We start from the raw sequence: 26106 nt of genomic DNA, 5'->3' as shown, positions 1-26106 counted from the left end.
AGGTGCGGGTGTTGCCCTCCTATCCCCTAGCTTAGGATGGAGAAGATCGAAGTTTCTAGAAATGAGGATAGTAGCCTACCATGCTGGGTTCAATCCCAGAAACTAAAAGCAGCAAAATGAAGGCCCAAGGTTTTTTGTTGTTTTTGTTTGGAGGGGGGCTGGCTGTTTCCAAAAGATAATACGCTGAGCTCTTTGAGGTTCCAAATGAAAGCCACAAGAAAACGATGTTCACACGAGACTACTTTTTCTCCCGTGGGGTAGGGGTGGGGGTAGAGGGGGGCACAGGCAGACCCTCCAAGTCCACCTGCAGCATCCGCAGGATCAAGTGATGAGGATTCTGGTCGCCAAGAGGAAAGGCTGTCGTGTGTGGCTCGCGCCGAGCGTTTGGCGCAAGCCGGAGGGTCGTGCTGGCGGGTGGGCTCCAGCCGTAGGCCCCGGGGGACCCAGGGCGAGGCGGGGCGCTCCCCGCGGCGGGACACGTGCGTCCACGGCGCCCCCGACCGCCAGGCGTCCCCGCGCTGGCCGAGGGCGGGGCAGCCGCGCGGCGCTCCCCTCCTCTCCTCCTCCAGCCCGGCCTCCGGTCGACCGCCGCACTCGGCCCTGGGCTCGCTGCGAGCTGCCGGCCGAGCCATGGGCTGCGACGGCCGGGTGTCGGGGCTGCTCCGCCGCAACCTGCAGCCCACGCTCACCTACTGGAGCGTCTTCTTCAGCTTCGGCCTGTGCATCGCCTTCCTGGGGCCCACCCTGCTGGACCTGCGCTGCCAAACGCACAGCTCGCTGCCCCAGATCTCCTGGGTCTTCTTCTCGCAGCAGCTCTGCCTCCTGCTGGGCAGCGCCCTCGGGGGCGTCTTCAAGAGGACGTGAGTGTCGCGCCCCGCGCGCCCCTCCACATCCCCCGCAGCTGCGACCGCCTGCCCGGCTGCGCTGGGTCTTAGCCCCAGGGGCTGTCTCCCTCCCCCACCACAAGCTCTCCCGGAAAACTCTCCCGGGACTGAAGGTGACTTCTGGGCTATTTATTTGCCTTTACTCACCCCTGAGAGAGCTTAAAACCTTTCCGCCCTCGCTCACCAAGCCCACCAGGCAAGGAGTGATGGAATGTGCAGAGATGCGTAGGACCCACTCTCGAGATTTTGTAGCCCCAGCAGCGGAGGTAGAATTGGCACTGAGGCTGGTTGCAAGACAGTTGGTGTTGCCAGCTCAGAGGGGTCAGTTCTCCGTGACTGGATTGGCCCTGGGGTTTGAACAGGAACCCAGTTGTTGGCTCTACTGATAGCTCTGAGTCAATCGACACAGGTGGTCCCTTTGCCCAGGAGATGAGGTCCCTGGGGTCTCCTAGTGGAGCCAGGACATCGCTGCAGTGCTGGCGAGCAGAAGCTGAGCTCTTGGGCCTCTGAGATTCGCATAGCAAGGGCCTGGTAGAGAAGTATAGAGCCTCCCATTCTCTCTCTCTCTCTCTCTCTCTCTCTCTCTCTCTCTCTCTCTCTCTCTCTCTCTCTCTCTCTCTCTCTCTCTCTCCCTCTCTCCCTCTCTCTCTCTCTCTCTCTCTCGTACCCAGGGTCCCCCTCTGAACCCCTCCGCCCCGTTACTCCTCCCTGGCCTTTGCCAGGACAGAGTTCTGATCTCTGTCTGGCAACTCAGAATGACACCCTTTAGGTGCCACGTAGAGCCCCGTTGTCCTGGTTAATTGTATGGTAGCCCCTTTTCTAGAAAGGTAGCTGCCTGCCTCCGTGCTCTGTGTTCAGCTAGGAAGCAGAGCCTGGGAGCTGAGGTTTAACTGGCGTGTACACCAGAGGCTGCTGTGTGGTCTTCCACCTGTAAGAGGAAGCACGGTTGGGACGTCTAGCGCGAAATAAATAATTTTTAAAAGCCGTGGGCCAGAGGGCTCTAGGGCTCAGTCCTCCAGGTACGCCGCTGTGGGAAGATGCAGTACAGATTTCAACATTAAGTGGACCCCAGTCTAAGCAACCCAGAGCCTGCCACACCTCAGCAACTGGAGAGTGACGATTTTCATTTCCCCTAGTTAGTTCCCTTGCAAGAATTCTCAGAAGCCAGTCTTGAACCTATGAGTGTTTTGTTTTGTGGGTTTGGGATAGGATCAGACATACAGGAATTCCAAAGATCTGTTCGGGCTAGAAAATTAATGAAAAGGGAGAAGGGATGTTTCTGGCTGTCAGAGGAGGGGTCTCTTGTTTGGGGGCATTGGGTGTGGAACAGTTGTAACTCACAGATGCTCTGTTGTGCTTCGATGATTTGGAGAAGCTCTCCTTCCTGGAACTTTTTAGGAACATATGTAGCGCACACAGGTAGGGGACTGAGGGTCATTCTACCTGACAGGTTGGCAGAGATACGCCCTCAACTGGGTCCCTGGCATTGCTCCTCTCTCTAGGTTCCTTATCCACCAGGGCTCTGAATAGGCAATGGAGAGAACCCTGCAGCAGGAAACCACAGCAGTGTCAACAGTAGCTACTAAACTATTGTGCAAAAGGCCTGGGCCAGGGCTATTCTTATATCAACCCATTTAATTTTCACCACAACCCTGTAAAGCAACACTATTGTCTCTGTTTTATATCCGAGGGAGCGGAGACACAGGGGGCTTAAGCAATTCACCGAAGTGTACCAATCCCAGCCCACTGGAGGCTGAGTCAGGAGAATCTTGAGTTAGAGGCCAGCCTGGGCTACATAGTAAGACCCTGTCTCAAGCAGCCAAGATAAAATATAAAAAAAGAGTCCAGGCTGTGGTAGCACACACCTTTAATCCCAGCACTCAGGATGCAGAGGCAGGTGGATGTCTGTGAGTTCGAGGTCTGCAGAGTGAGTTCCAGGACAACCAGAGCTACACAGAGAAACTGTCTCAAAGAAAGAAAAAAGAAAAAGGAAGAAAGGAGGGGGGTCTTTGTCCCACATCACACAGTTCCGGGTTTGAGTGTGGACATTTGTCTGTAGTCCCAGGAACTTTGGAAGCAGCTCCTGCCTTATGCCTATCCATGGGCTGCTCTAGAGCTGAGGTTTGGGCAGGAGATGGATATCCTGTTGGTCTTCATGGGCCATGGGCCATGGGCCAGGGTCTTGAGCCCTAACAGTGGGAAGGCAATACATGCCTCTGGGCTTCCTGCTGGGATCTTCCCTAGCCAGGTAGGGCTCTTGAGGTTCAGCTTTAAATCCTGAGTTTGAGCCCTCAAGGCTTCAAGACACCAAGAACCATTTTTCTTTGGTGCAGGACAAAGCAGGGCTCTGGTGGGGAGGGGGGGGCTGAGTGTCAGCAATGATGTCCCCACCTGGCTAACTCTGAGTAGTCTCCACATTCACACCTCAAAGTGAGCTGAGCGGAAGCCCTGCCTGTCCTGAAGTGGAGCGCAGCCTCACCTACCTGCTGAAATGCTAAAGCCCCTGCAAGGAAGCAGGTCTTAGCTTAAGCGATTACCAGCCAGTGTGGCAGGCTGGCACCCGGAATGGGGGATTGCCTTAACAAATCCCAAGGTCCAGCTGTAGAGAGGGTGTGGGGGAGGGCGACACACCAGATGCTTTGCTTTAGGGTTCTGCTTAGTTCCTATCTACTGCCTACTCTGAGGGCTCTGGGCCACAGGGAGCCTTCTGGATGCATCCATAGGGCAGGCATTGGAGTTAGGTCCTCAGGGCAACAGCAGCCTTCCTCCCCTGCCCTTAGCAGAGACAAGGCCATCTGCAGGGCCAGCAGAGGAAGAGCGGTCAGCAGAGCTTGAGCTGGAACCTCCCCTAAGAAAATCTTGGTCAGCACAAAGAGGGAATCTGGGGGCTAAGAGGCACAGAAAGCCACCTGGCTGGCAGGGTGACTAGGCATGTGATTTGACAGAACAGGTAAAGAGTATTTAGACAAAAGGTTAGGGCTTTTTTTGTTTTTTCTTTTTCCTGGTTTTGCGGGACCTGTCTAACCACCCCGGGCAGTTGGGAAACCCCCTTATCTCAGGACATCAGTAGACTGATGCTTTGAGATCTCTGACATCTCCTAGTCTCCCCATGGCTACTTCCCTGCCCTAAGTGGTCAAGGCTTGTGCCAATTGACACCTTCCTTATCTATCTTTTACAATCTAATTCCCTCTTATCTTCAAGTCCCAGGCTGCCTAGATCCAGCTAAGAAACCCTCCTTCCCACCTTTCCTCATAGCCAGCTTGACGTCGTCCATTTGCACCTCAAGTCACTGGCCCCTCCCAGGCCCTGGGATACATCACCATCCGTTACCCTCCCTGGGCTGGCCTCTGACTGGCCTCACTTCCAGAAAGCCTCTGTCCCTTCAACAGCTTGTCCACCTTTCAACGTGTCACAAACCTGTGCCAGAGTCCTACTGGGAGTTCAGCACCAGAGAGGTTCTTGTTTAAAAACATCTGAAAAATCAGGCATAGGGGTGTAAGCCTGGAGTTCCAGTCCTTGGGAGTTAGAGACAGGAGGATCTGGGTCCATAGTTATCCTTCACTGCATAAGGCTGAGCCACTTGAGAACTTGTCTCGGTCAAAACAAAAAACAACAGCAGCAAAAACTCAACACAGAGTTACCGCGAAGCCAGCAGTTCTACTCTGCAGTATCTGCCCAAGAGAAGGGAAAACATTTGCTCACACCAAAATATGCACATAGATGTGCACAGCAGCGTAACTTACAATAAGTAAGTAGAAATAAACTAGTTTCCAGAAGTAGATGGTCAGGTAAATAAAATGTGCCCTAAATAAAGGGGCAGGCAAGCCTGTGGAGCCACATGGGTGTCTCACACAGTCCAAGTGCTGGTCGTGAAATGGCCAGTCATGAAGCCCACACAGGGTATGGTACGGTTCGCACGGGCTGTCCAGCATAGAGGATCTGGAGTGACAGAAAGCCTCATAATAAGAGGTAGGAAGTTGCCTGAGTGTGGAGAACCACAGGGTGACTGCTGATGAATATAGGATTTCTTTCTGAGGTGGCAGAAATATTTTAAATTTAAGCTAGACACAGCAACGCATGCCCATAATTCCAGCACTTGGAGAGGTTGGTTAGATGGGGTGGGAGGTGCTGAGGCAGGAGGATTGTGAATTCTACGAAAACCTTGGCTATATAGTGAGACCCTATCTCACAAAGACAATAAGTGAACCTCAAAATTTAAACTATGATAACGGGTTCATTACTCACAATATGAAAAAAAACAAACAAACACTGAGTTATACACTTAAATAGTTGAATTTTATAGTATAAAAACCATATGTTAAGGTTTTAATTAAAATGTCTCAGTACTCATGCCATGAATTAATGCATCCATCAACAAATGCTTCTTGAGCCATACTCTGTTTCAGGGGTGAGCGCTCCAGACGAGATTCCTGCTCCTCCTAAATGTCCACCCTGGAAGGCAGTGTGTCACAGTGAAATCTGGCAGGGGCAGAGAGTGGCAGAGCTGAGTTGTGCTCAGCGCAGGCCACTTTGGGAAGGTGACATTAAGAACTGGCTCCTGAGGAACAGGTCAGGTTCTGGGGGAGAACAGGTGTTCTTTCTAGGCAGCCGGCCCTAAGGTTTGGGTCTGATCTAAGGCATTTCCCATGGTCCAGCACCCTAGTGAGGCATTGACAACAGGCTGCAGCCACAGCCTGGGTCAACCAGGGAAGTCCTGCCCCCCCCTCCCAAGCACGGACCATGAACAGGCTGACGCATCAGTGCAGAGGTGACTGAGGGTTAGGGAGCCCTTCTTGCCCCCATCAGCCTGGCTGGAGAGAAAATTGCCAACTGATCCTAGTTCCTAGAAGGATGGGCTCTCTGCCCCACGAGGTTGATAGGGGTCCTTTCTACTGTGACTTCCAGCATGCTATGCTCCATCCTTTCCCACGGGTCTTCAATGGAAAGAGACGGTCTGCTGGAGCAGGGAGAGGGGAGGTCCTGAGCATCCTTGTCATGGAGAGGGAGCTCCTGAGGAGAATGGCAGTATCCCAGACCCTGGGGGTGACTCCAGGCCTCAGCAGAACTCCTCCCCAGCTGGGGACAGAGAGCAGCAGGAGTGGGCCCTGCCTGATGGAGTCATGCAGCCCTGCCTCTTTTCACAGCACCAGGAAACCAAGAACAGGTGCCCAAGGCAGGGACACACCAAGGTGGTCACATGTGTACCTGGCAGCCTGCTGAGAGGGAGTTAGCAGCCTATTCAAGGTCACATAGCCAAAGTGGCCCAGCAGGCAATGCCACCTCAGCCACAGCCAACCTGAGGGAGCACGCTGCCCCCCCCCACTGCCGTGTGGAGCCATTAATAAGTAACTCGACCATGTATCGGGCTCCCCGGCATGGGTTTCTTAGGCCTTGGAGGAAAGAGACTCTTTAACTGGTCCAATTTTACCTCTGAGTTCCAGTGGAGGGGCAGGTCAACGGCACTCTTCGGGACGTTTGCCTCCATTGGGAGTGAAGACCCTGGGCTCCGTTCCGCCTACCTCTCTTCCCACCTAGACCTCGGTTCCCTGGTCTTTTAAAGTGTGAAGGTCTCTCAGGTTCTGGCTGAGCTGCTCTAGCTGGTACACTGGGTGGGGCTGGGAGGGGGGGCGCTCCTGGGACGATCCTGGGTCAGCCTGCAAGGATCATTCACAAGAACTGCCCGAAGAAGGCTGGAGTTGGCACTGGTCCCCGCCTCCTCCTCCTCCTCCTTGCTGGCACGTACCCTGGGCCCTGCAGTGATATCGAGGAAGCCCAGGGTTGGGAGGAGGCATGGGCACCGAGGAAGGAGCTGTATGAGGCCTTGAGACGGAGCACTCGCTATCCCCAACTAGAGAGAGGGAAACCAAGGCTCAAGAGGGGACAGGCAGTGGCTGGCTTGGCACAGGTCACACGCTGGGCAGTATCAGAGGTGAGCCTCAAACCAAGTGTTTCTACCACAGTGCCCTGCATCTTTGATTTCAAAGATTTTTTTGAGACAGGGTTTCTCTGTGCAACAGTCCTGGCTGTCCTGGAACTATCGATGTAGACCAGGCTGGCCTCCAACTCACTGAGATCCACCTGCCTCCGCCTCCCGAGTGCTGGGATTAAAGGCGTGCGCCACCACTACCTGGATTCAAAACCTTTTTAACATTATTACTCTTCTGTCTTCGGTTACCCCTATTCCTGGAAGCGCCTATTACCTCGGCCATTTAAGATAGGCAATGCATACACTTTAGTCTGGCCCTGGGGACAATGTATCATTCTAAAGGATTTCTGGAAAGACCACACACACAGCCCTATAGCATCTGGAAGAGTGAGCTGCTGACCTATGCTTTGGCCCACAAACCCAGAACAAATGTGGGCTTAGCCTTCCAGACTCCAACAGCAAGCCTATTCTCCAACCACAACCCAAGTCCTGGCAAGACACACAGGGAAGGGGTTTTCCACGTCTGCTTCCTCCTAGCCTGGGTTCACCCGTGGGTCAAATGGGCACAGGCATGAAGCCCTCCTCCCAGGATGCTCGTGTGTACTAAAAGCCTCTGAGCAAGCGAGTGTCGGTGGCTTTCGCGCACACGGTAGCTGCAGGCATTACCCGCCCTTTCCTTTGCTACCTCCTCGAGCTTTCTTCTGTCACGCTTACTAGATTTTGCTACAAGTCTGAGTGCTGCATTGAACCACTCCGCCCACACCAGCCACACCCCCAGGGTACCCGCTAGACATACTCTAGGCACACAGTCTGCCGCTGAGCCGTTCTCCCGGCTCTCACCCAATTGTTTGGTTTCTGTCGTGTTTCTGATAAATGGTCTTGCTACGTAGCCTGAGCTGTGCTGAACTCTCCATCTTCCTCCTACCCCAGAGTGCTAGGGTGGCAGGCATTACTTCTTCAGAGTGTTTGCACTGGACCTGGTGAGTGAGGTAATGGTAATGGGTTGCTGAACACACACACAAGAGCGGTGTGCCATCTCCATCACGCCTGTGTGCATGGGCAACCCCTCTGTGCTGGGTCCAGGAGAAGAGGCAAATGAGCAGGAAGCAGAAACACCAGCAAACACTGCGGTAGGGCAGCTGGACAGCCAGGGCTAGAGACTGCCATACCAGAGACCGAGGGAGGGCTGTGAGACCGGAGCCTGAACAGACCACCTCGCTCCAGCCACCTCCCTCGTCCTCTTAAGCTTGGCCTGAAGCAAGTGTGACCCCAGGTTCCGAGTGGGAACAGACAAGGGCCATGCACAGTAATCTCCTCAGCAGATCAGCCTGGAAATGAGAAAATAACAAAATAATGAACCGCTGTTATCAACAGAGCTCTTCTGACAAAGGCTTTAATCAGATACAAGACGAGATGGCTGAGTGCCGGCCCAGGGGGTCAGAGTCAAGGGTTGGCAAAAGACAATCTGCTCTACCCCTGGGGATCACCTCTGCCCTTCCGGTGTCCTGGAACCTCAGAGGTGGTCTTGACTCACTTCTCCCCGTAATCTGAGGGCATTCTTCCACAACCCGAGTTTCCCCCTCCCCACAACACAGCACGTACAGTGGTCCTAAATACACAAGCCTTTGGTCCTTTCTCCGGGCAGTTGGTTATCAGGCTAAAGTCACCGCCAAAAGAACCTTGACATGGCTCTCTCATCAGCCCTCCGAAGGCTGTTCTGATGTCTGTCTGAACGGGGAACTGCTCAGACTGGTCTCAGTCGGGGATAGCCCCTGACCTCCGTCCTTGAAGGGGGGGGGGTCACTAAATTACCCAAATTCTGTTGTGGTCTTTTTCCTGGCAGCTTGGTTCTGCCTGGAAACACAGCTGTTGTCAATTCCTGTGTGAAGGGCACATGTAGCTTATCTGGCCCTACTCTTGCCGGCCCAGCTGAGGATTTCCAGACTCAGCCTCATCCTGTGTCCCCATATACCTTTAGATATGTGACACTGGTCCCTTGAAGATGCTCAGGGTAGCCTCCCTGAGAGGGACAGGAATATTGTTTCATAGAACTGCTTAAAGTGAATAATTTAAGGTGTTAGCAACGCAAAGCAAAATGGTAGCTGAGCTTTGGGAGTGCCGGTATGACATCTGGTGACATCCGGTGTACACATGGACGCCATGGGAAGACATTGCTGCACTTAGGACATGAGTTTACTCACCCACCTGCCTGCAACTCACAGCTTGCGAGCAGTACCTTTCCTGCTGGTGGCAGGCAATGGCAAGGGGCAGGGGCTTCCCAGAAAGGCCCTGGGCTCCTCTGCTGACTCCAGCTCTCCCCTGCTCAGCCTGGCCCAATCGTTATGGGCCCTCTTCACCTCTACCCTGGCCATCTCCCTGGTATTCGCTGTCATCCCCTTCTGCCACGATGTGAAAGTACTGGCCTCGGTCATAGCGCTGGCGGGCCTCGCCATGGGCTGCATCGACACCGTGGCCAACATGCAGCTGGTGAGGATATACCAGAAGGACTCGGCCTTCTTCCTTCAGGTGAGCTGCACTGGGGGGCGGGCGGGGGTGGGGGTGGGGCTGGGATAGTGGGCACAGTGCAGGGAGCTCCCCAGCCCCTCCCCTGGGATGGCGGTGGCTCAGCCTGTTCTGATCACAACACCATCAGTAACCTAGCACTTGGGTTTGGGTTTCTTCATCTCTCCAGGGGGCCTGTCTTGTTGGGCTCTCCAGGAACCCCAGTGTTAACAAAAGTTCTCTAAAGAGGAAAGGCAGTGTTACTGAGGGCTCACTGTCTGTTCCCCCGTGTCTCTCCTCCTCTCCTCCTTCCTTCCAGTCACCAGTGCATGTGGCTCACAGTTCAAGGGGGAGCAGTCCCTGACGGCAGGGAAGGAACGGGGTTAGGAGCGGCTCAGTCCTTGACACCGACCGGGAAACAGAGAGGGGAATGCCAGGGCCTTGCTATTTCCTTTTCCCTTTTTACCCAGCCTCAGCCCCCAGCTGATGGGATGGCGTCACCCACATTCAGGGAGGGTCTTCCCACATTAGTTAAGTGGCCCTGGAAATGCCTTCACAGACATCTCCAGAGGGGAGCTTTCCTAGTGCCCTGGGTATGTCTTCATCCAATCAAGCTGATGTAATTGACTACCATGACAGGCACAGCACCAGTGTGAATAAGGCTGGGGAATTAAGAGGGAGGAAGGATTGACTTCTGCCACACCCCAGGCATCAAGTATGTTCTCGACATTTTTCCTTCCCCCTCCTACTTCCTGAGTCTTCCTCCCAACTCTAGGGTCAGCCAGGGGGACCCTGGCTGGGGCACAAGGTAAAGGGGAGGGGGGGCTGCACCCTCTGGATGCAGGTCCTGGACCAGGCTGAGTGGTGCCCACCCCTCACCCAGGTCCTCCATTTCTTCGTCGGCTTTGGTGCTCTGCTGAGCCCCCTGATTGCCGATCCCTTCCTGTCAGAGGCCAACTGCTTTCCTGCTAATAGCACAGCCAATGCCACCTCCAGAAGACACCTGTTCCATGCGTCCCGGGTCCTGGGCCAACATCATGCAGCAACCCAGCCATGGTCAAACCAGACGCTCCCCAGGCCATCCCCAAAGGATTCGACAGAGAACCACGTATCCTATGCCTTCTGGATCATGGCTCTCATTAATGTGAGTGTATCTGGTAAAGGTGGGGTGGGAAGCTGGGGGACAGCTTCCCAGCACAGAACCTTCAGACCCATGAAACATGCCAGGGCCCACGGTGTGCAGCCAGGATAGAGAAGTGGCCGGTAGGAATCACCCCCAAGGTGTTACAAGCAGTTTTCCCGCAAGCCTGGTCCCACAGTCACACCAGCCCCAAATAACACACAGAGACACTGTATTAGATATAAAGCTGTCGGCCAGTTACTAGTTTCTTATCGGCTAGCTCCGTCTTAAATATTAACCCATTTCTATTAATCTAAGTATTTCCACACGGCGGTCTCATCTTACCGGAGAGAGGGCCCAGACCTATGTTCTCTCAAGTCTCTCCATGTTGATTCTCCTACCTCTCCCTGAATCCTCCTATTCTCTTAGTCCTGCCTATCTTGCTTTCCTATTGGCCAACAGTGTTTTATTCATTAACCAATAAGAGAAACATATTTACAGAATGACATCTCCCATCCCCAAGGTCCCTCACTGTGCCTGTGTTGGCAATCCCCGAGAAAGGAAGGCAGTGAACATGTTTACACAGTGGAAATCAAGGTCGACTTCCGAGTTCTCTGAGGCCTTGTGAAAACCATATCTGTTCCTCCATGACCAAGAGGCCATGGCACAGAGTGGCTCCTCCTCTGGGACCCTTCATCACTGAAGGGGATCTCCTGGACCCTACTCCTTGGGTTCCTGCTTCCTTAGAGTGGTAGCCTGTCAGCCATGGCTGTCCTAGTTTGGTTCTATAACTGTGACAAAGCACTCACCAAAAACAACTCGTAGGAGAAAAGCGTTTATTTTGGCTTACACTTTATAATCCGTCATGGAGAGAAAGCCAGGGCAGGAACCAGCAGGCAGAAACTGAATGAAACGGAACCCATGGAGGAACGTTGGTGGCTACCTTGTTCCCCACAGCTTATCCGGCTTGCTTTTTAAAAAATAATCTTATTTTATGTTCCTTGGTGTACATCTGTGTGAAGATATCCGAACCCCTGGAGCTGGAGTTGCAAACAGGTGTGAGCTGCCATGTGGGTGCTGGGAATTGAACCCGGGTCCTCTGGAAGAGCAGCCAGTGATCTCAACTGAGCCAGCTGTCCCCTCAGCTTGCTTTCGTAAACAACCCAGGACTACCTGTCTAGGGGCAATACCACCTACCGCGTCAAGCACAAATCAAGAAAATGTTCCACAGATACGACCTCAGGCCAGTCAGACGCGGGCATTTTCTCAATTCAGGTTCCCTGTTTCCATGAGAGCCCAGTTTGGGTCAAGTTAACAAGAAACTAAACAGCACAGAGATCACTGACCGGACCAGCTTTGCTACTCAGGCCCATTTGTGTACCTGGCCGAGTCAGCGTTGACTTCTACCAAGGTTTCACCTAGAAACCTCCCAAGCTTTCTAACTCAGGAGGGTCCCCCTGTAAACCCAGGGGGCATTCCCCCACTCCCACCAGGCTTGGCAGTAACCACCCAGGCCCTCTTAATTACCTCCTGATTCTGACCTATCTGGACTGGAAGTGAGGCCATACCAGGTGGCCAATAGTCCGGCTGTGGGAGCGTTCCTGTGTGGGGCTTCTCACTTGGGCCTCTCTGTAGTAGGTGTCCCTAGTCCTGCACAGGCAGTTGGCTATTGCAACACTTCAGGGCAAAGTCTGCATATAGCACTAAAAGCCCCCACCATACCGGGCATGCAGAGGGGTGTCACACCTCACTGGCCGGAGGTCCCGATAGGGAGGTAGGGAGCAGCCTGGTCTCAGCCCAAATAGCCTTCCTTTCCCTGGGCTGGGAAGTCAGGGTGGCTCCTCAGCAAGACACCACTTTCCCTGCGTTCTGTACCTTTTATGCCCATGGCCACCATTTTGGATCAAGGCAGCTCTGAACCTTTGTCGTCCAAGGCATCCCTGCTAGGACTCTGCATGCAGGGAAGCCTGCCCAGGCCCAGGGTCTGTTTTCCCCAAGAAGGTGCAGACTAGAGAGGCTGTTTGCTACAAGATTTTCTGGGTATTCCCTTATTTGTTTTTGTCTGAACGTAAGAAGCCCACCACAGAAGGAATACGGAAGTGAATGGACTGGCTTCCTTGTGCTCACACACATACACACCTACCTGCCTGGCGCTGGTTGGTTTCCAGGGTGGCACTGGTGTCCCTGAATGGGGTGCCTGTAAAACTGAGGTATGTTCCTTACAGCGTGCCAGCCAATCTGTGGTGAAGCCTTTCCCTCCCACCTCCCTAGAAAGGCCTCCTAAGTGCCAGGCCTTGAGTCCAGCCGCTTCCCCTTGGCTTTCTCTAAGGCTGTCTGCTGCTTCCTGTTTCCCCAGGTACTGGAGGGAGAGCTGGGTCTCCCCAGCATAGGGACACAAGTCTCTTGCCACACAGGCCTCCATGTGTGGCCTTACAGCCTCCAAGGGCTATTTGAACTTGACCTTGTTGTTGAATATTGTGAGTTGGGACCACACTTATGTTGCCCACGCTGATCTTAAACCCCGCCTTTGGAGAAGCCGAGACTCAAGGTGTGTAGCGCCACACCCAACTGTGGCCTTGACTGGCTTTGGAGTGTTGAAATAGGCTCTCTTAAGATCTCCCTAGGGAGGGCGTCGCCATGGGCTTGGGTGGCTTTTCATCTTCAGGCTGGGGTGAGCGAGCATCTTTTTAGGGGTACAAGAGGCTCCCTAAGAGCAGTGCTCTGCCAGGTTGGATGTCTGCCTGGCTTCTACTCCTGCCTGGCCCATTGCTGGCTACGTGTAAACACTTGTGGAACTTCGCAATGTCTCCTCCCTCAGCAAAGGACCCAGGCTGCAGCCACAGCTGGAAGGCCAGAAGTTAGACTCGCTAAAGACCTTCCTGGTAGTGAAGGCGATTGAACCAGGGCAGGGACACCTGGGAGGCAGTGGCTGCTTCTCCAGGCAACCTCAGAAGTAGGAGGAGTTTCCTATTGGGCTAGGGAGCACCCTTGGGACTAGGTGGCTCTCTGTGAAGAGCAGAGAGCTGGTTGGGGGAGGGGAATAGGCACTTATCCATGCCTGAGTTTTCTAGCCTAGCCATCACGCTCCTAACTGAGCTCAGTGCCCTCCAAGGATATACCATCACTCTGGCGGCCCAGAGGTAGGAACGTGGAGGCCAGAATCAAACGCCAGTGCTGGCCGTGTGTGGGAACTCTGCGCACACTGTCCAGTTGGCCTCCCAGGTCTCTTCCAGTCTTAACATATGTGGCTCTACAATAACCTTGAGCCTTCTGGAAAATGAGATAAAAATCTTCTCAGCACATTTTCCCCACCCCTTGATAGTGCCAGGGATAGAACCCAGAGGCCTTGTGCTTGGTAGACAGGCACTGTTCCCTGAGCCAGAAAAGGGTGTCGGCGCCCCAGGAACTAGAGTTACAGACAGTCGTGAAGCACCATGTGGGAGCTGGGGACTAAGTCCAGGTCCTCTGCAAAAACAGCACATGCTCGTTCTTCACTGCTGAGCCTCCTTCCCAGACTCCCACCCACAATCACATTTTATAGAGCTGTGACTCACAGGACCAAGAGACACTCTGCTGTAGCAGTATCGGGAGCAAGGGCGTCAGCAGACAGTCACCCAGAACCTGGCCTAAGTAGCAGAGGACCCTTGTTAAGTCCAGGCTTTGAAAGGCTCCCCTCTCTCCTGTGAGAAATAGGCCATCAGTGCTCACACCGAGCCTGTGTGGTATTCATATGTCTGGCTCACGGGCTGGCAAAGGCCCTTGGGTGAGGTGGACAGCTTGGACTGGGAGCCTGCCGCATGGGCCAAATGTTGCAGGCCAGGCCCGCCTGACCCTCTGCTGCCCTCAGCTCCCGGTGCCCCTGGCTGTTCTGTTACTGCTGTCCAAGGAGCGGCTGCTGACCTGCCCCCAGCGGAACCCACTGCTCCTGTCTGCAGACGAGCTTGCCCTGGAGACCCGGCCGGCTGAGAAGGAAGACACCCCCTCGCTGGCCCCCAAGTTTCAGCCACACCCAGGTGCGGGCTCTTGCCATCTATCCAGGCTGCTCTACTAGAGGAGGTGGAGGCAGCAAGCAGCCCCTGCCGCTGTCCTAGCTGGGTGAGCAGAGGGGAGGGAGCAGTTGGTCAGCCCCGCCCTTCTGTGCCTCCTTCAGGGCAGGAGGACCTGTTCGGCTGCTGTCAGAGGAAGAACTTCCGGGGAGTCCCGTACTCCTTCTTTGCTATCCACATCACAGCCGCTCTGGTCCTGTTCATGACAGACGGGATGATGGTGAGCCTTCCTCCGAAGGCATGCTCTACTGAGAGGCCTCTACCCCGACACCCAAGCCTGGACTGGCCAGAGGAGAGCAATGAACCAGGGTCCTGCCCATCTCCCACAGCCCAACCCTCTGCTCCCACCAACTGCCTTTATTTTGTGAATCCCAGAGAGGGCCTGTCTGGTATTTTGTTTGTTTTATTTCCAATTTTGTGTGCCCCCCCCCAAAAAATTTTTTTTCCAGTTTTAGGTGCTTTGCTCTGTTCTGGCCGAGATCAAATGGAGCCTAGGCAGGTTTTGAACTCTTCATCCTTCTCCCAAATGCGCCATACGCAGCTGTGACCCACATTTTTTGAAAGCTCACAGCCCCGTTGCCATGTGAGGGGCCGCCCTATAGGGTGCGCTCGGCCTTCTTGGCATGCGCTACAAATGGAGCTTCCCAGGCTAATGTCATACACCAGCCACACTCCAGCCCAGCTGCCCATTCAATGGGTGACCTCCTTTACTCTAACTCAGTGCCCTTTCTAGAAGTCTTCTAAGTCAGGGACGTCTTGATCGGCTGAGTGATGGACTCCTGTGGGAGGGGCACTCCTAAGGGAAGACCCTATTCACATGCCCCAGCCCACAGCAGACCTGCTGGGACTTGTGCCACTCTAGGACGAGTGCGGACCCATCTCCTCTTTCCTTCATGTGTAAAGTGAGGTTAAGCCCTTTTCCTTCCAGCCACTGTGGTACCCATCCTGTCCTCAGCTTGAGTGTGAGTGTGCCATGTGATCTTGGCTCCCAGGGCGTCTTGGGCTGAGCCACTAGAGGCATTGATGTGCCCAGTGAGGTTTTCCCTGTCCACTCTCCACAGGGTGCTTACTCCGCCTTTGTGTACAGCTATGCTGTGGAGAAGCCATTGTCTGTCGGACACAAGATGGCTGGTTACCTCCCCAGCCTCTTTTGGGGCTTCATCACCCTGGGTCGGCTCATCTCCATCCCTGTGTCCTCCAGAATGAGGCCAGCCACCATGGTGTTCATCAATGTGGTAAGTGACCAAGTGGCCTCCTCTCTCTTCTTAGAAACACAGACTTTATTCCTGGCCTTGCCGCTGCTCAAGACTGTTCAGGACTGTATTCTTCCAGAGCAGGAAGGAGGTAGAAATGGAGGAGGACAGATATTGGCAAGGCAGGGCGGAGTAAGGGAGAGGAGCCTGCTGTGTAGCCTTGGGAAAGTCCCTCCCCGTCTGGGCCTCTGATTTTGCAACCTTAAAAGCATCGACAGAAGAGACAGTGGGTGATTACTATGGAACAGAAGGCAGAGCCTAAGCTGACATCTGCCTGGGGGATGAGGGTCTGTCTCAGCCCTGTCCTCCTGGACTTCCCACGGTGCCCCGCTGTTTAGCAAGGCTTTGGGGTCTATGCTTCTGGCCTGACTTGGGATTTGCCTTTGGCAGCTCTCTCTGGGAGAGTCTCAGACGGCCAGACTAGCATGTTAGCCAGGCAAAGGGACTGGCTTGGCTGGGAACAGGGTCTGGGCCAAGCAATAGATAAAGAAAGAGCCATGTCACCACCTATGACAAAGGGCTCCAGACTACAGAACCCACAGGGTACCTGTAGGTCAACCTTCCACTGAGGTGTGGGTCATTGCTGTGACATCCCTGCCAGTCTCTGTTTAAATAACTCCAGGGACCGGGAACTCACTACTTTCTAGGAAATCCACTGTAAGAAAGCACTTCCCAAGCTGGAGAGATGGCTCAGTGGCTAAGAGTACTAGCTGTTCCTCCAGGGGACCCAGGTTCGATTCTAGTACCCATAGGGTGGCTCACAGCTCTCTGTAAATCCAGGTTCAGGGGACCTGACACCCTCTTCTGTCCTCCTCAGGCAGTGCACACATTTAGTGCATAGACATCTAAGCAGGCAAAACAGCCTTACACATGACATTAAAGCAAAACAAAACAAACAAACTTAGAAAGAAAGAAAGACTTCCCAGGTAGGAGTATAGTGGTGCCCTGCTACAGTCCCAGCACTTGGAAGGTGGAGACAGAAGGACTGAGTTCAAGGTCAGCCTGGGCTACATAGAGAGAACTTGTCCATGAATAAATAAGCAGTAGACACAGCACTTCTGGCTGTGGTCGGGGAGATGTTCACTCTTGCAGAATAGTTGAGGGAGGGAGAGGGTTGGGTGAGGGCAGAGCTAGGCAGAAAGGTTCCCTGGCGTTTCATGGGGCAGAATGAGCAGGGACTTTTCTGAGTGGGGAGAAAGGGAGCAGGATTCAAGGAGGAGACTGGAGTGAGAACATGTAGGGATGGACCCTGTCCATCACTACAGTGACATGCTTAAGGTAACAATAAAGGGAAAAAGGGTTAGTTTGGCTCTGGCTCTGGGGTGTTCTAGACTATGATCTAGTCTATGGGATGCTGGAGAGCAAAGGCTGGAGTAGGGCTTGGCATATTATTCATGTCATGAGCCAGGGAGAAAGGACAGAGAGGAAGGGATACTCCCCTTCAACAACATGCCTCCAGTGACCTCGGGATTTCCCATGGGGTCAGGGTCCCACTACCTATAGGTTCAAGCTACAAAAATACCCTAAAAACCCAGCCTTTGCCCCTTTATTCATTTCCTATACGTAGAGTCGTCCTTGATGGTGCCCTGAGCCTAAGACTCTGAGCCAGTCTTTAACCAGAACACGGCGGCAGTTGACTACCCTGGGGTTTTCCCTCCAGCACACCAGTTCTCTCCTTTCTCCTAATCATTAAGCTGACGTGCCCAGCCCCGAGGGTTCCGCCACCCTGACACACACAGCTCCTCACAGTTAAGTTGCTGGGCAGAGAAAGACAGGCAGAGGAAACCACATCCAGTCGGGGTCACGCTGCCAGTGGTCCAGGTGATTTGTGCCTATGCAGCAGTTTCGTATGTGTGTCTGGAGTTCTGGACTAACATCTTCGTTGTAAGGACCGTAAGTGCCCCTTGCATGGAGACATCTGAACCCAATGGGATGTGAACTGAGACCCCAGATAGAATCCTGGCCATGCTCAGGAACTGAGCAGAGAGAAAGAAGGAATAAACAGAGCTGTGGGGGGGGGGGTCATCTGTGCTAAAGCAATATGTTATATTTGAAACCATAGATTTATCTGTAACTTCTGTTCCTTTAATTTAGCAGCAGCAGCAGCAGCAACAGTAGTAATAGTAGTAGGTGTGTGTGTGTGTGTGTGTGTGTGTGTGTGTGTGATGTCAGGGGTTGTGCCTGGATCATGGGATGTTTGTGGAGACCATAGGACAGCCCTGAGGAGTTGGTTTTAGCTTTCCACCTTCATGAGGGTTCCAGGGGCTTGTGCAGGGGTGCTTTGCCTGAACGTGTGCCCCTCACATGCCTGGTACCCACTGAGGCCATAAGAGGGTGTCCGGTTCTCTGCAACTGGAGTTACAGAAGACTGTGAGCCATCATGCAGGTTCTGGGAATCAAACCCAGGCCCCCGGAAAGAGCAGCAGTGCTCTTAACTGCGGAGTCATCCCCCAGCTCCTCCACTTCAGGGTTGGTTTGGTTTGGTTGAGACAAAGCCTTACTGTGTAGCTCAGGCTGCTACAAACGCATAATCGGAGTCCTAAACCCTGGGATTACAGGTGTGCACCATCACAGCCCTTTGTGTTTTTACCACAGGGAAGAAGGCCTTGAAGTGGCCTCTCTGTGGGGAAGGGGCAGGCTCATTTTCAGCCACAGTTTCTTTTTGACTTTCTCTAGGGCAGGAAGGGTAAGTCTGAGGGTGATTCTTCTGAGGGAACTTGAGGCAGAGATAATGGGGTCCATGTGCTAGCGTCACTAGCGTCCCTCTTGGGGGGGGGTTAAGCCCCCCCAAGGTCTGCTGTGACTCTCCGAAGGTCAGCCTGCCCCAGTCCTCCATCTGCGAATGGAGGAGGGGATCTGGTCTAGCTGTGGTTACTTTTGCATGATTTTTAGGTCTGTATATTTATTTTCCTAGAAACAGACACACAAACACTTCCTAGGATACTATTTATTCTGTGGTGCTGAGGATCAAACCCAGAGCCTTGGGCACCCCAGGCTAAGTGTTCTAACACTGGCCTACATGCACAGCCCAAACCCAGGAACATTTTCCCGTCCAAGCTAGGACTTGGTAAAGAACATGAAGCTTCCTTTGAGCACAGAGCTGGGGATATAGCTCAGAGGCGGAGTACCGGTCAAATGTGCACCAAGCCCTGGGTTTGTCTCCCAGCGTTTGGGGTGGGAAAACCACTCAGAAGTTACTAGAGTACGAGAACAATTGCTGAAGCCTAACACTTCAAGCCTTGTATCATATTTCACTGCCAGCCTTAGCACTCCCTTGCTAACTCCTGGTGTAAAGATGGAGACTATAGAGTTCATGGAGACAGCTACTTCAGGGCTGCATAGCTAAGAGGCATTCAACGTGGACCTACACCCCGGGCCTGAGACCCTGGCTTTGTGCTGCTCAGCTTTCTTCCCCGGGTGGCTTTTGCATAGGAATCACTCAACACTTACATAAAAACATTTTTAAAGAACATAGGAACTGGGTTATTTTAGCAAAACTCTGCCTTGGCTGAGCCACAAGGATGTCTGAGCATGCAATCTGAGCTGTCCATTGGTTAGCTCCAACCCTGAGATCTAAGTGAAATCTAGGAGGCACCAACCTGGCTCCTGGGTGCCTGTGTAGGATTCCCAGAGGGTGGGGCCCGAATGTCCACCAGCCACCCTGCTGGCTCATGGCTTCCTCACTCTGGAGCCTGGAACTCAGCTGCTAGAGTAAAATATCAACACTTCCTAGAAGAGGGGGCATTAGCCCACCTCCAGCAGCGGGAGGGGGAACGTTGATGACCTGGATTCAGAGAAGACCCTAGGACCAGCGGTGCTTATTCGGGTGATCGCTAGGATTGCAGTTGGTCTCCCCTTCCTGTGCAGTATTCCCTGGGTCCTGAACTAGGGACGGTGCAGGTATCAGTGTGACCACAGGGTGGCGCACGGGCCACACCATTCTCCTGGGGCCAGCGAGGCTGCCCTTTCTCCAGGGTGCCCAGCCTTGTGCCCGCTCTAATTGCACACGCCTCCGCTGTGACAGGTGGGAGTGGTGGTGACATTCCTGCTGCTTCTTATTTTCTCCTACAACGTCATCTTCCTGTTCGTGGGGACCGCAAGCCTGGGGCTGTTCCTGAGTAGCACCTTCCCCAGCATGCTGGCCTACACTGAGGACATCCTCCAATACAAAGGTAAGTGCAGGTGGCAGAGCGACCCAGAAACACTCTCTGCCGTGGAGGCCACCTCCTCTCCTCCTCTCCTGCTCCCTGCTTGCTGTGGTATTCTGGGCCTGGACTTTCTTTCACCAGAAAAAAATCAAAACGCCCCCTGACATTAGAGAGCGGGCGTGTTTGGTCACGGGAGTCCTGTCCATGGCTTTCGGTGTGTCCTGTATGTAACCTGGCAGGCCACAGGGAAGTCTCGCGGCTTCCTTGTCTGTTTCCTTCTTTTCTGTCATAATGGCATGGTGCTGTTTGTGAATCTACAGCGGACATATGGGCTGCCATAGTGTCCTGTGTGTGTTTAACTCAGAAGAAGAACAGAGAAATCATGTGATTGGATGAGTCAATGAGTCAAGTGCCTTTGAGTCTCTGGATCCTCTAAGTGTTAGGGTCCAACACACGACTGAGACACATCTCAAGTCAGGGAGGATTCTTTCGAGCTGTGGTTCTCAGAGGCAGCCCCAGCCTTGATGGAACTGAGGGCAGAGGCAGCCTGAGCCATCCTCGGAACATGCAGGCTCGCTGCTAAGGACATTGCAAAGAGCAGGGGACATGCCCATGAGACACCGTCCCTTCCCCCAGCTCACCCTGGCAGCAGGGGAGGCAACTCCCCGGGGGGCCAAAGTACTCAGACTCTCAGTTAAGCCATGAAACAGTGTCCTCCCGTCAGTTTTAAGGGGTGAACCCATCAGTGACCACGCTACTCCATCTTCCTGTCACTTCTCACGGTCTGGGCTCAAATTCAGCCCCCTCCTCACTGACTAGATGGCATACTGAACAGCGCTGCCATCCGCAGTCGCTTCCTCTGCCTTCGTAGGTCTGGACTTGCCTCGTTGCCCTCCGGTCTCCCCTCCCTCTCACCCCCTGGCTCAGCATGGGGATCCCCCGGAGTTGTACGCTTCATCCAGGGCCCAGGCTCCTCTGGGTGGGATGCCACGGAGCAGATAGGCGGCCTGTTCTGACGGCACCCGGGCGTGGGGACGCCGCAAGGCCACGCTCCCTCCGCGTTGCTGCTGCCGAAGGTCCTCTGAGTGAGTCGGTCTGCGGTCTGGCCACACTAACTACTTGGGAGTCCCTTGATGACGCAGCAATTACTTGGAGCTACCGTGCTTTGGCCATAGCCACTCCTGGTGTGCACCTGCCTCCTCAGCTCTGTGCCCTTCCAGACCTCTGACCTCCATGGAGAGAGTGTCCCCCTCCTTTGTGACCCACTGACTCAGGCCTGTACCTGCTATGTGTCCCATCTCACAGCTTCTAGACCCGTGCTGGGCCCTCCAACACAGCCCCAGAAAGGGACAAGAGAGAGTGTAGGCCTTGAGGACATTGCGGACACGAGCATCAACCCACATCTACATTTGCAGGTCTGTGACCTGGAGTGACCTCATTTCTTTTCTTCTCACTGAGCCTGTCAGTCGCACGGTGGCTCATGCCTGTAAGCCTAATACTCGGGAAGCAGAAGAAGGCAGATCTCCATAAGTTCTAGGTCAGCCAGGGCTACATAGCGAGACCCTACCTAAAAAAGGAGGAAAGAGAGGAGGGAGGAGGCGGCGGCGGCAGCCTACCTCTGCTGGGCAGGGTTGTACCTCAGTGGTAGAGCACTTGCCTTGCAGGTAGAAGGTTCTGGGTTTGCTCCCCAGCACCGCAAAATCAACCCAAAGACAAATGCTCTGCGTGGGAGAAAATGGACAGCTCTTGAATGGCTGGCATCACCGGCGGCTCACAGGGCTCCCTGCCTGCAAGTCTGTGACGCTATTGCTGACGTGCGGAATTGAAATTCAGAGACGGGAGTGAGCAGTGTCCGGTCCAGAAGTCTGAGGGGATGTGAGCTGCCCCGCACTGGGAAAAGGGTGGGAAAGGAAAGCAATGGGGATGGAAGGCTGTAAAAGCGCAAGCAGGGCAGGCATCGGCCTGAGGGGCAGAGCTGGGAGGAGGCAGAACTATCCAGAACTATCCAGACATGTGCTGGGCGCAGGGGCTTCCAGGGCTGGAGAAGAGGCTGCCATTCTAGGCACAGGGTCTGTGGAGGATGTTCTCGAAGGAAAGCTAAACTCGGCACAACACATGACCTGGCGGAGGGCGAGAAGTCTTCAGCGGGCCAGGAAAGGGCTGCATCCGAGAGAGGGAGCAACACAGGTCACACCGTCAGGTTACCCTGGCTGAAGGGTAGCTTGGGAGCCACCAGGGTGAGAGATGGCCTTGCAAACCACATAACGCATTTAGACCTGTCCTGAAGGTGCAGGGGCCTGGCTTCCAGTGCCTGTCCTGGGCCTGCACGCTAGAGAAGGGCACATGGCAAGGGGTGCTAGGCCTTAGACTCCAGGTCTGACGCTTAGGTAAGCGCCGAAGGTCTCGGATCTCTCCGGAAAGGCAGGCAATGGTCAGGCTGAGAGGAGCCCTGAATGCCAGGCCTCACAGCTTTGAACAACTGAAGGGTTGAGAACAAGAAAGAGACATGAGCTGGGCATTGGTGGTGCACGTCTTTAGTCCCAGCACACGGGAGGCAGAGGCAGGCGGATCTCTGTGAGTTCGAGACCAGCCTGGTCTACAAGAGCTAGTTCCAGGACAGGATCCAAAGCTACACAGAGAAACCCTGTCTCAAAAAACAAAACAAACCAACCAAACAAACAGAGAGAGATAGACATGAATAGTAGGACAGAAACATTCTCAAAGTACTCGCAGATCAAAGCCCCAGGTATCTTAGGAATACACAGCGGTCCCTTACACCTTCCAGAGGCATCCCAGAATGCTCTGGATTCTGACAGCTCATTGCTACATCCTCAGCTTGGTCTCATCAAACCTTCCCTTCTTGTTTGGCTAGGCTGTGCAACTACAGTGCTGGTGACTGGGGCAGGAATTGGCGAGATGGTCCTGCAGATGCTGGTTGGTTTGGTAGGTGGAGTCCTCTGGGGGTGGATGTGGCATGGGATGGGATGAGGGTTGGTTGGGGAGCACTCCTTTACCTTTAAGTCCAAGCTATCACTTCCTGAATCCCACATAGCCTGCAGGAACCCACCAGGCTGAAGCTAGCCGTTTTTGTTTCCAAGCCAGCCAGACTCAAAAGCCAGGCCTCTGAGTGTGGGATGTGGAGACCTTAATGACTTAAACGCATGAATCCAAAGCAAACACGGCTGTCTGGGCCCGGGGCCAGGGGCCCCCATGAGAATGCTGTTGGCCCTCAGAGCCCAGATGGTGTGCCTTGTGTCTGGCAGTGTTCTTTATCCATCCTGCCCGGGTCCATGTCTCCCAGTCTGTGGCCATGCCAAGCAGGACCCCGCTCACGCCCAGCACCTGCCCTGCCCACTCCCTGGCTTTCCTTCAACATGCCCATGTTACCTTTGTTTCCCAGGAAATCAAAAATTGACATCAACATTATTTTCCTTGACGACCATACAAGAGATGCCAGGCTTTTTACAGCACAGGAGCCTGAGACATAAATAAATCGAGCAGCTTGCCCTAGGCTGGCTTTGAGAAATAGCCAGCAGTGCTGCCTAGCCGAGGTTTATACCCTCCAAAACCTCCTCAAGCCACTGGAGACCCCTTTCTCTTCAACCCGACAAGGGGGTTGAGCTACATTTTGGATGGCCTCTGCCTTGAAATGCCATGTCTGGGGTTTGATTGGGCATGGTTTCTTTCTTCTTTTTCTATTCTTTCTTTCTTTTTTTCTTTAATTTTAGATAGTTTTTCTATGTAGTCCTGGAACTTGCTATGTAGACCAGGCTGGCCCCGAACTCACAGAGATCCGCCTGTCTCTGCCTCCTGAGTGCTGGGATTAAAGTCATGAGCCACCATACTGGACATAGTGTGGTTTCTTAAGTTGGTGGTCTATGAAAGTTCTATTTGCTACTTTGACGTGTTCTAAATTTTCATAATAAAAGGTCAAAAGGCCTTTCTCTCTCTCTCTCTCTGTCTCTCTCTCACACACACACCTTCTGCAAAGTTTCACTTAGGTTAGGTATAGAAACATCTCATTGTGTTTGAAATTTCAATGATATATGGAGTTTTCCAGAAAGTTCTAGACCATAGAACTGAAGGGGGATAGACAGGTCCAACCCTGGCTTTAGAGCGGGACTTATGTCTTCACCAGACCTGTAACCTTGGGAAGACCGCTCCGACATTCCTGTGTCTGGTAGGGTGCCCCAGCCTGACTGAGGACTGCAAGAGCCGAAGGCAGCCATTTTTCCGGTGCACCATCACGGGGGATTTAACGGCGCTCTCCATGTTCCTCTCTGGCAGATCTTCCAGGCCCAGGGCAGTTACAGTTTCCTGGTCTGTGGTGTGATCTTTGGCTGCCTGGCTTTTATCTTCTACATCTTGCTCCTGTTTTCCCACAGGATACACCCTGAACTCTCATCAGGTAAGGAGAAAATGTGTTCCTACACAGAGGCGGGAAACAGCGGGCTGGGGGGGAGGGCAATCAGAAGAGCTGCTCTGTTCCAAGTGAAGCGCAAGGAAGTGTTTATTTTTCTATGGCTTTCCTTTCCCCTCTTCCTGCTTTCCTTGATTGTCACTGGAGTCTGAAGGCAACAGAGAATAGAACAGGCTGACTCATGGCTTCTCCATTAGCAGAGGGGCACAGACTGTGAACCTGCCTTCCTGCAACTCCTACTGCAGTGGATCTTGGGCCAAAAGTCAAGAGCATGAGAGGATAGAACTTGCCTCCATGGCTGGAGCTTGGCCCAGTGGCCTAACTGGCCACTTCCTTGCAGCCCGAGGTTTTGACTCTGTTCCAAATTGCTTCTTCAAAAAGAAATCTTTTTGGCCAAATGGCGGAGAAGAGTCCCTTCGGGACAGAGACACTCCTAAGAATAGTCTCCCTCTTGGAGACCCCAGGCCAGGATAGTACCAAGGCTATTTTTGTAACTGCATGTCCCTTGCCCAGGGACTATAGCCATGCATTGGGATGTTCTTTGAAAATAGAGTAACACACACATGCCACATGCATGCACACACATGCACATACACAAGCATGCACACGTGTATACACACACACCAACCTGAATAACTACTGCTCTCTCTCACTAAATAGCCATGTCCACTCTAGACGCTAACTACAGATCTGGGCATGGTGGCCCACACCTTTAATCCCAGCACTCTGGAGGCAAAGACAGGTGGATCTATGAGTTCAAGGCCAGCCTGGTCTACATAGTGAGTTCCAGGTCAAACAGGACTAGATAATGAGACCCTATCTCAACAAAACAAAAATAATTAACTATAGAGACCCAGAAGGAGAGGGGACTCCCCCCCGCAGAACAGCCTCTGAGATGTCAGGTAGTAGGGACTATCTAGGCCAGCCTTCTGTATAGACCTTCACTTAACATATATATAATCAAGATGCTCAGCAATGTAAGGGTGCCTGCCACTAAGACTTCTGAGTAGGAGAGAAATGATTCCTGTAAGCAGGCCTATGACCTCCACACAAATACTGTAGCACATATACCCCCAATACACACACTAAATATCCCAATAAAGAGTGTGCCGAAGAAGGAGGAGGAAGAGGAGGAGGAAAAGAAGAGAGATGCACACCGTTATGTCGTTATCAAATAACGCCCAGTCCCTGTGGGTTTTCCCCAGCCCTAGACACTGGTCTCAGATAACTGCCTTAATGAGCACCTCACCAGAATCTGGTCTGACTTCCTGCCTTGTGTGTGTGTGTGTGTGTGTGTGTGTGTGTGTGTGCGCACACACACACACACACTACCAAGCCCCAGAACAACAGAGAAACAAAAAGCGTGTTCACTCTCTGGAGTGCACTCATGTGGAACAAGCTGCCCACAGCTGCTACCTGTGCCGTTTGTTTTCTCTTGTAGTTCTTACCCAAGACAAACCCCTTGGTATGGAGAACTCTGAGAGCTACCAGAGGTGAAGACCTCAGCCTCCTGAGCTACAGGGTAACCAACGTGACAGAGGCCAGTGGTTGCAGAGGTTTCTCCTGCCACCTTGCTTATGTCTTTTCCTTTCACACTTAGCCAAGAAGTTGAGTCCTGGTCCCTGAGTGTCCCCCGGACAAATCAAGCACCTGCCTGGCACTTTAGTGTCTTCCTCTCTGGTTCAGACAATTAGTCCATGGTAACCGGATGAGAGGACAAAAGACAAAGCTCACATCTCTCCATCCATCACCCCATGCATGGGCTAAACTCTGGGTTTGAGATCACTTTTAGTTGAGGTTTGAAAA

General features: G+C 53.3%; 1 protein-coding gene across 1 annotated transcript; it reads left to right on the top strand.

Annotated features, from left to right (window-relative positions):
• Positions 1-280: 280 nt before the first annotated feature.
• Mfsd4a (major facilitator superfamily domain containing 4A) lies at positions 281-25816 on the top strand. The gene is made up of 10 exons (XM_051203923.1): positions 281-860; positions 9139-9337; positions 10197-10457; positions 14281-14446; positions 14584-14699; positions 15541-15714; positions 19757-19904; positions 22753-22823; positions 24168-24288; positions 25742-25816. Exons 1-10 carry the CDS (start codon positions 631-633, stop codon positions 25795-25797), a joined length of 1542 nt encoding a protein of 513 aa, XP_051059880.1. The 5' UTR covers positions 281-630; the 3' UTR covers positions 25798-25816.
• Positions 25817-26106: the final 290 nt, after the last annotated feature.

This window comes from Phodopus roborovskii, unplaced genomic scaffold, assembly GCF_943737965.1.
Source record: "Phodopus roborovskii unplaced genomic scaffold, PHOROB, whole genome shotgun sequence".
In the NCBI taxonomy this organism is placed as follows: domain Eukaryota; kingdom Metazoa; phylum Chordata; class Mammalia; order Rodentia; family Cricetidae; genus Phodopus; species Phodopus roborovskii.
Note: the sequence above shows the minus strand (reverse complement) of the source record. Positions and strands in the feature narration are given on the sequence as shown.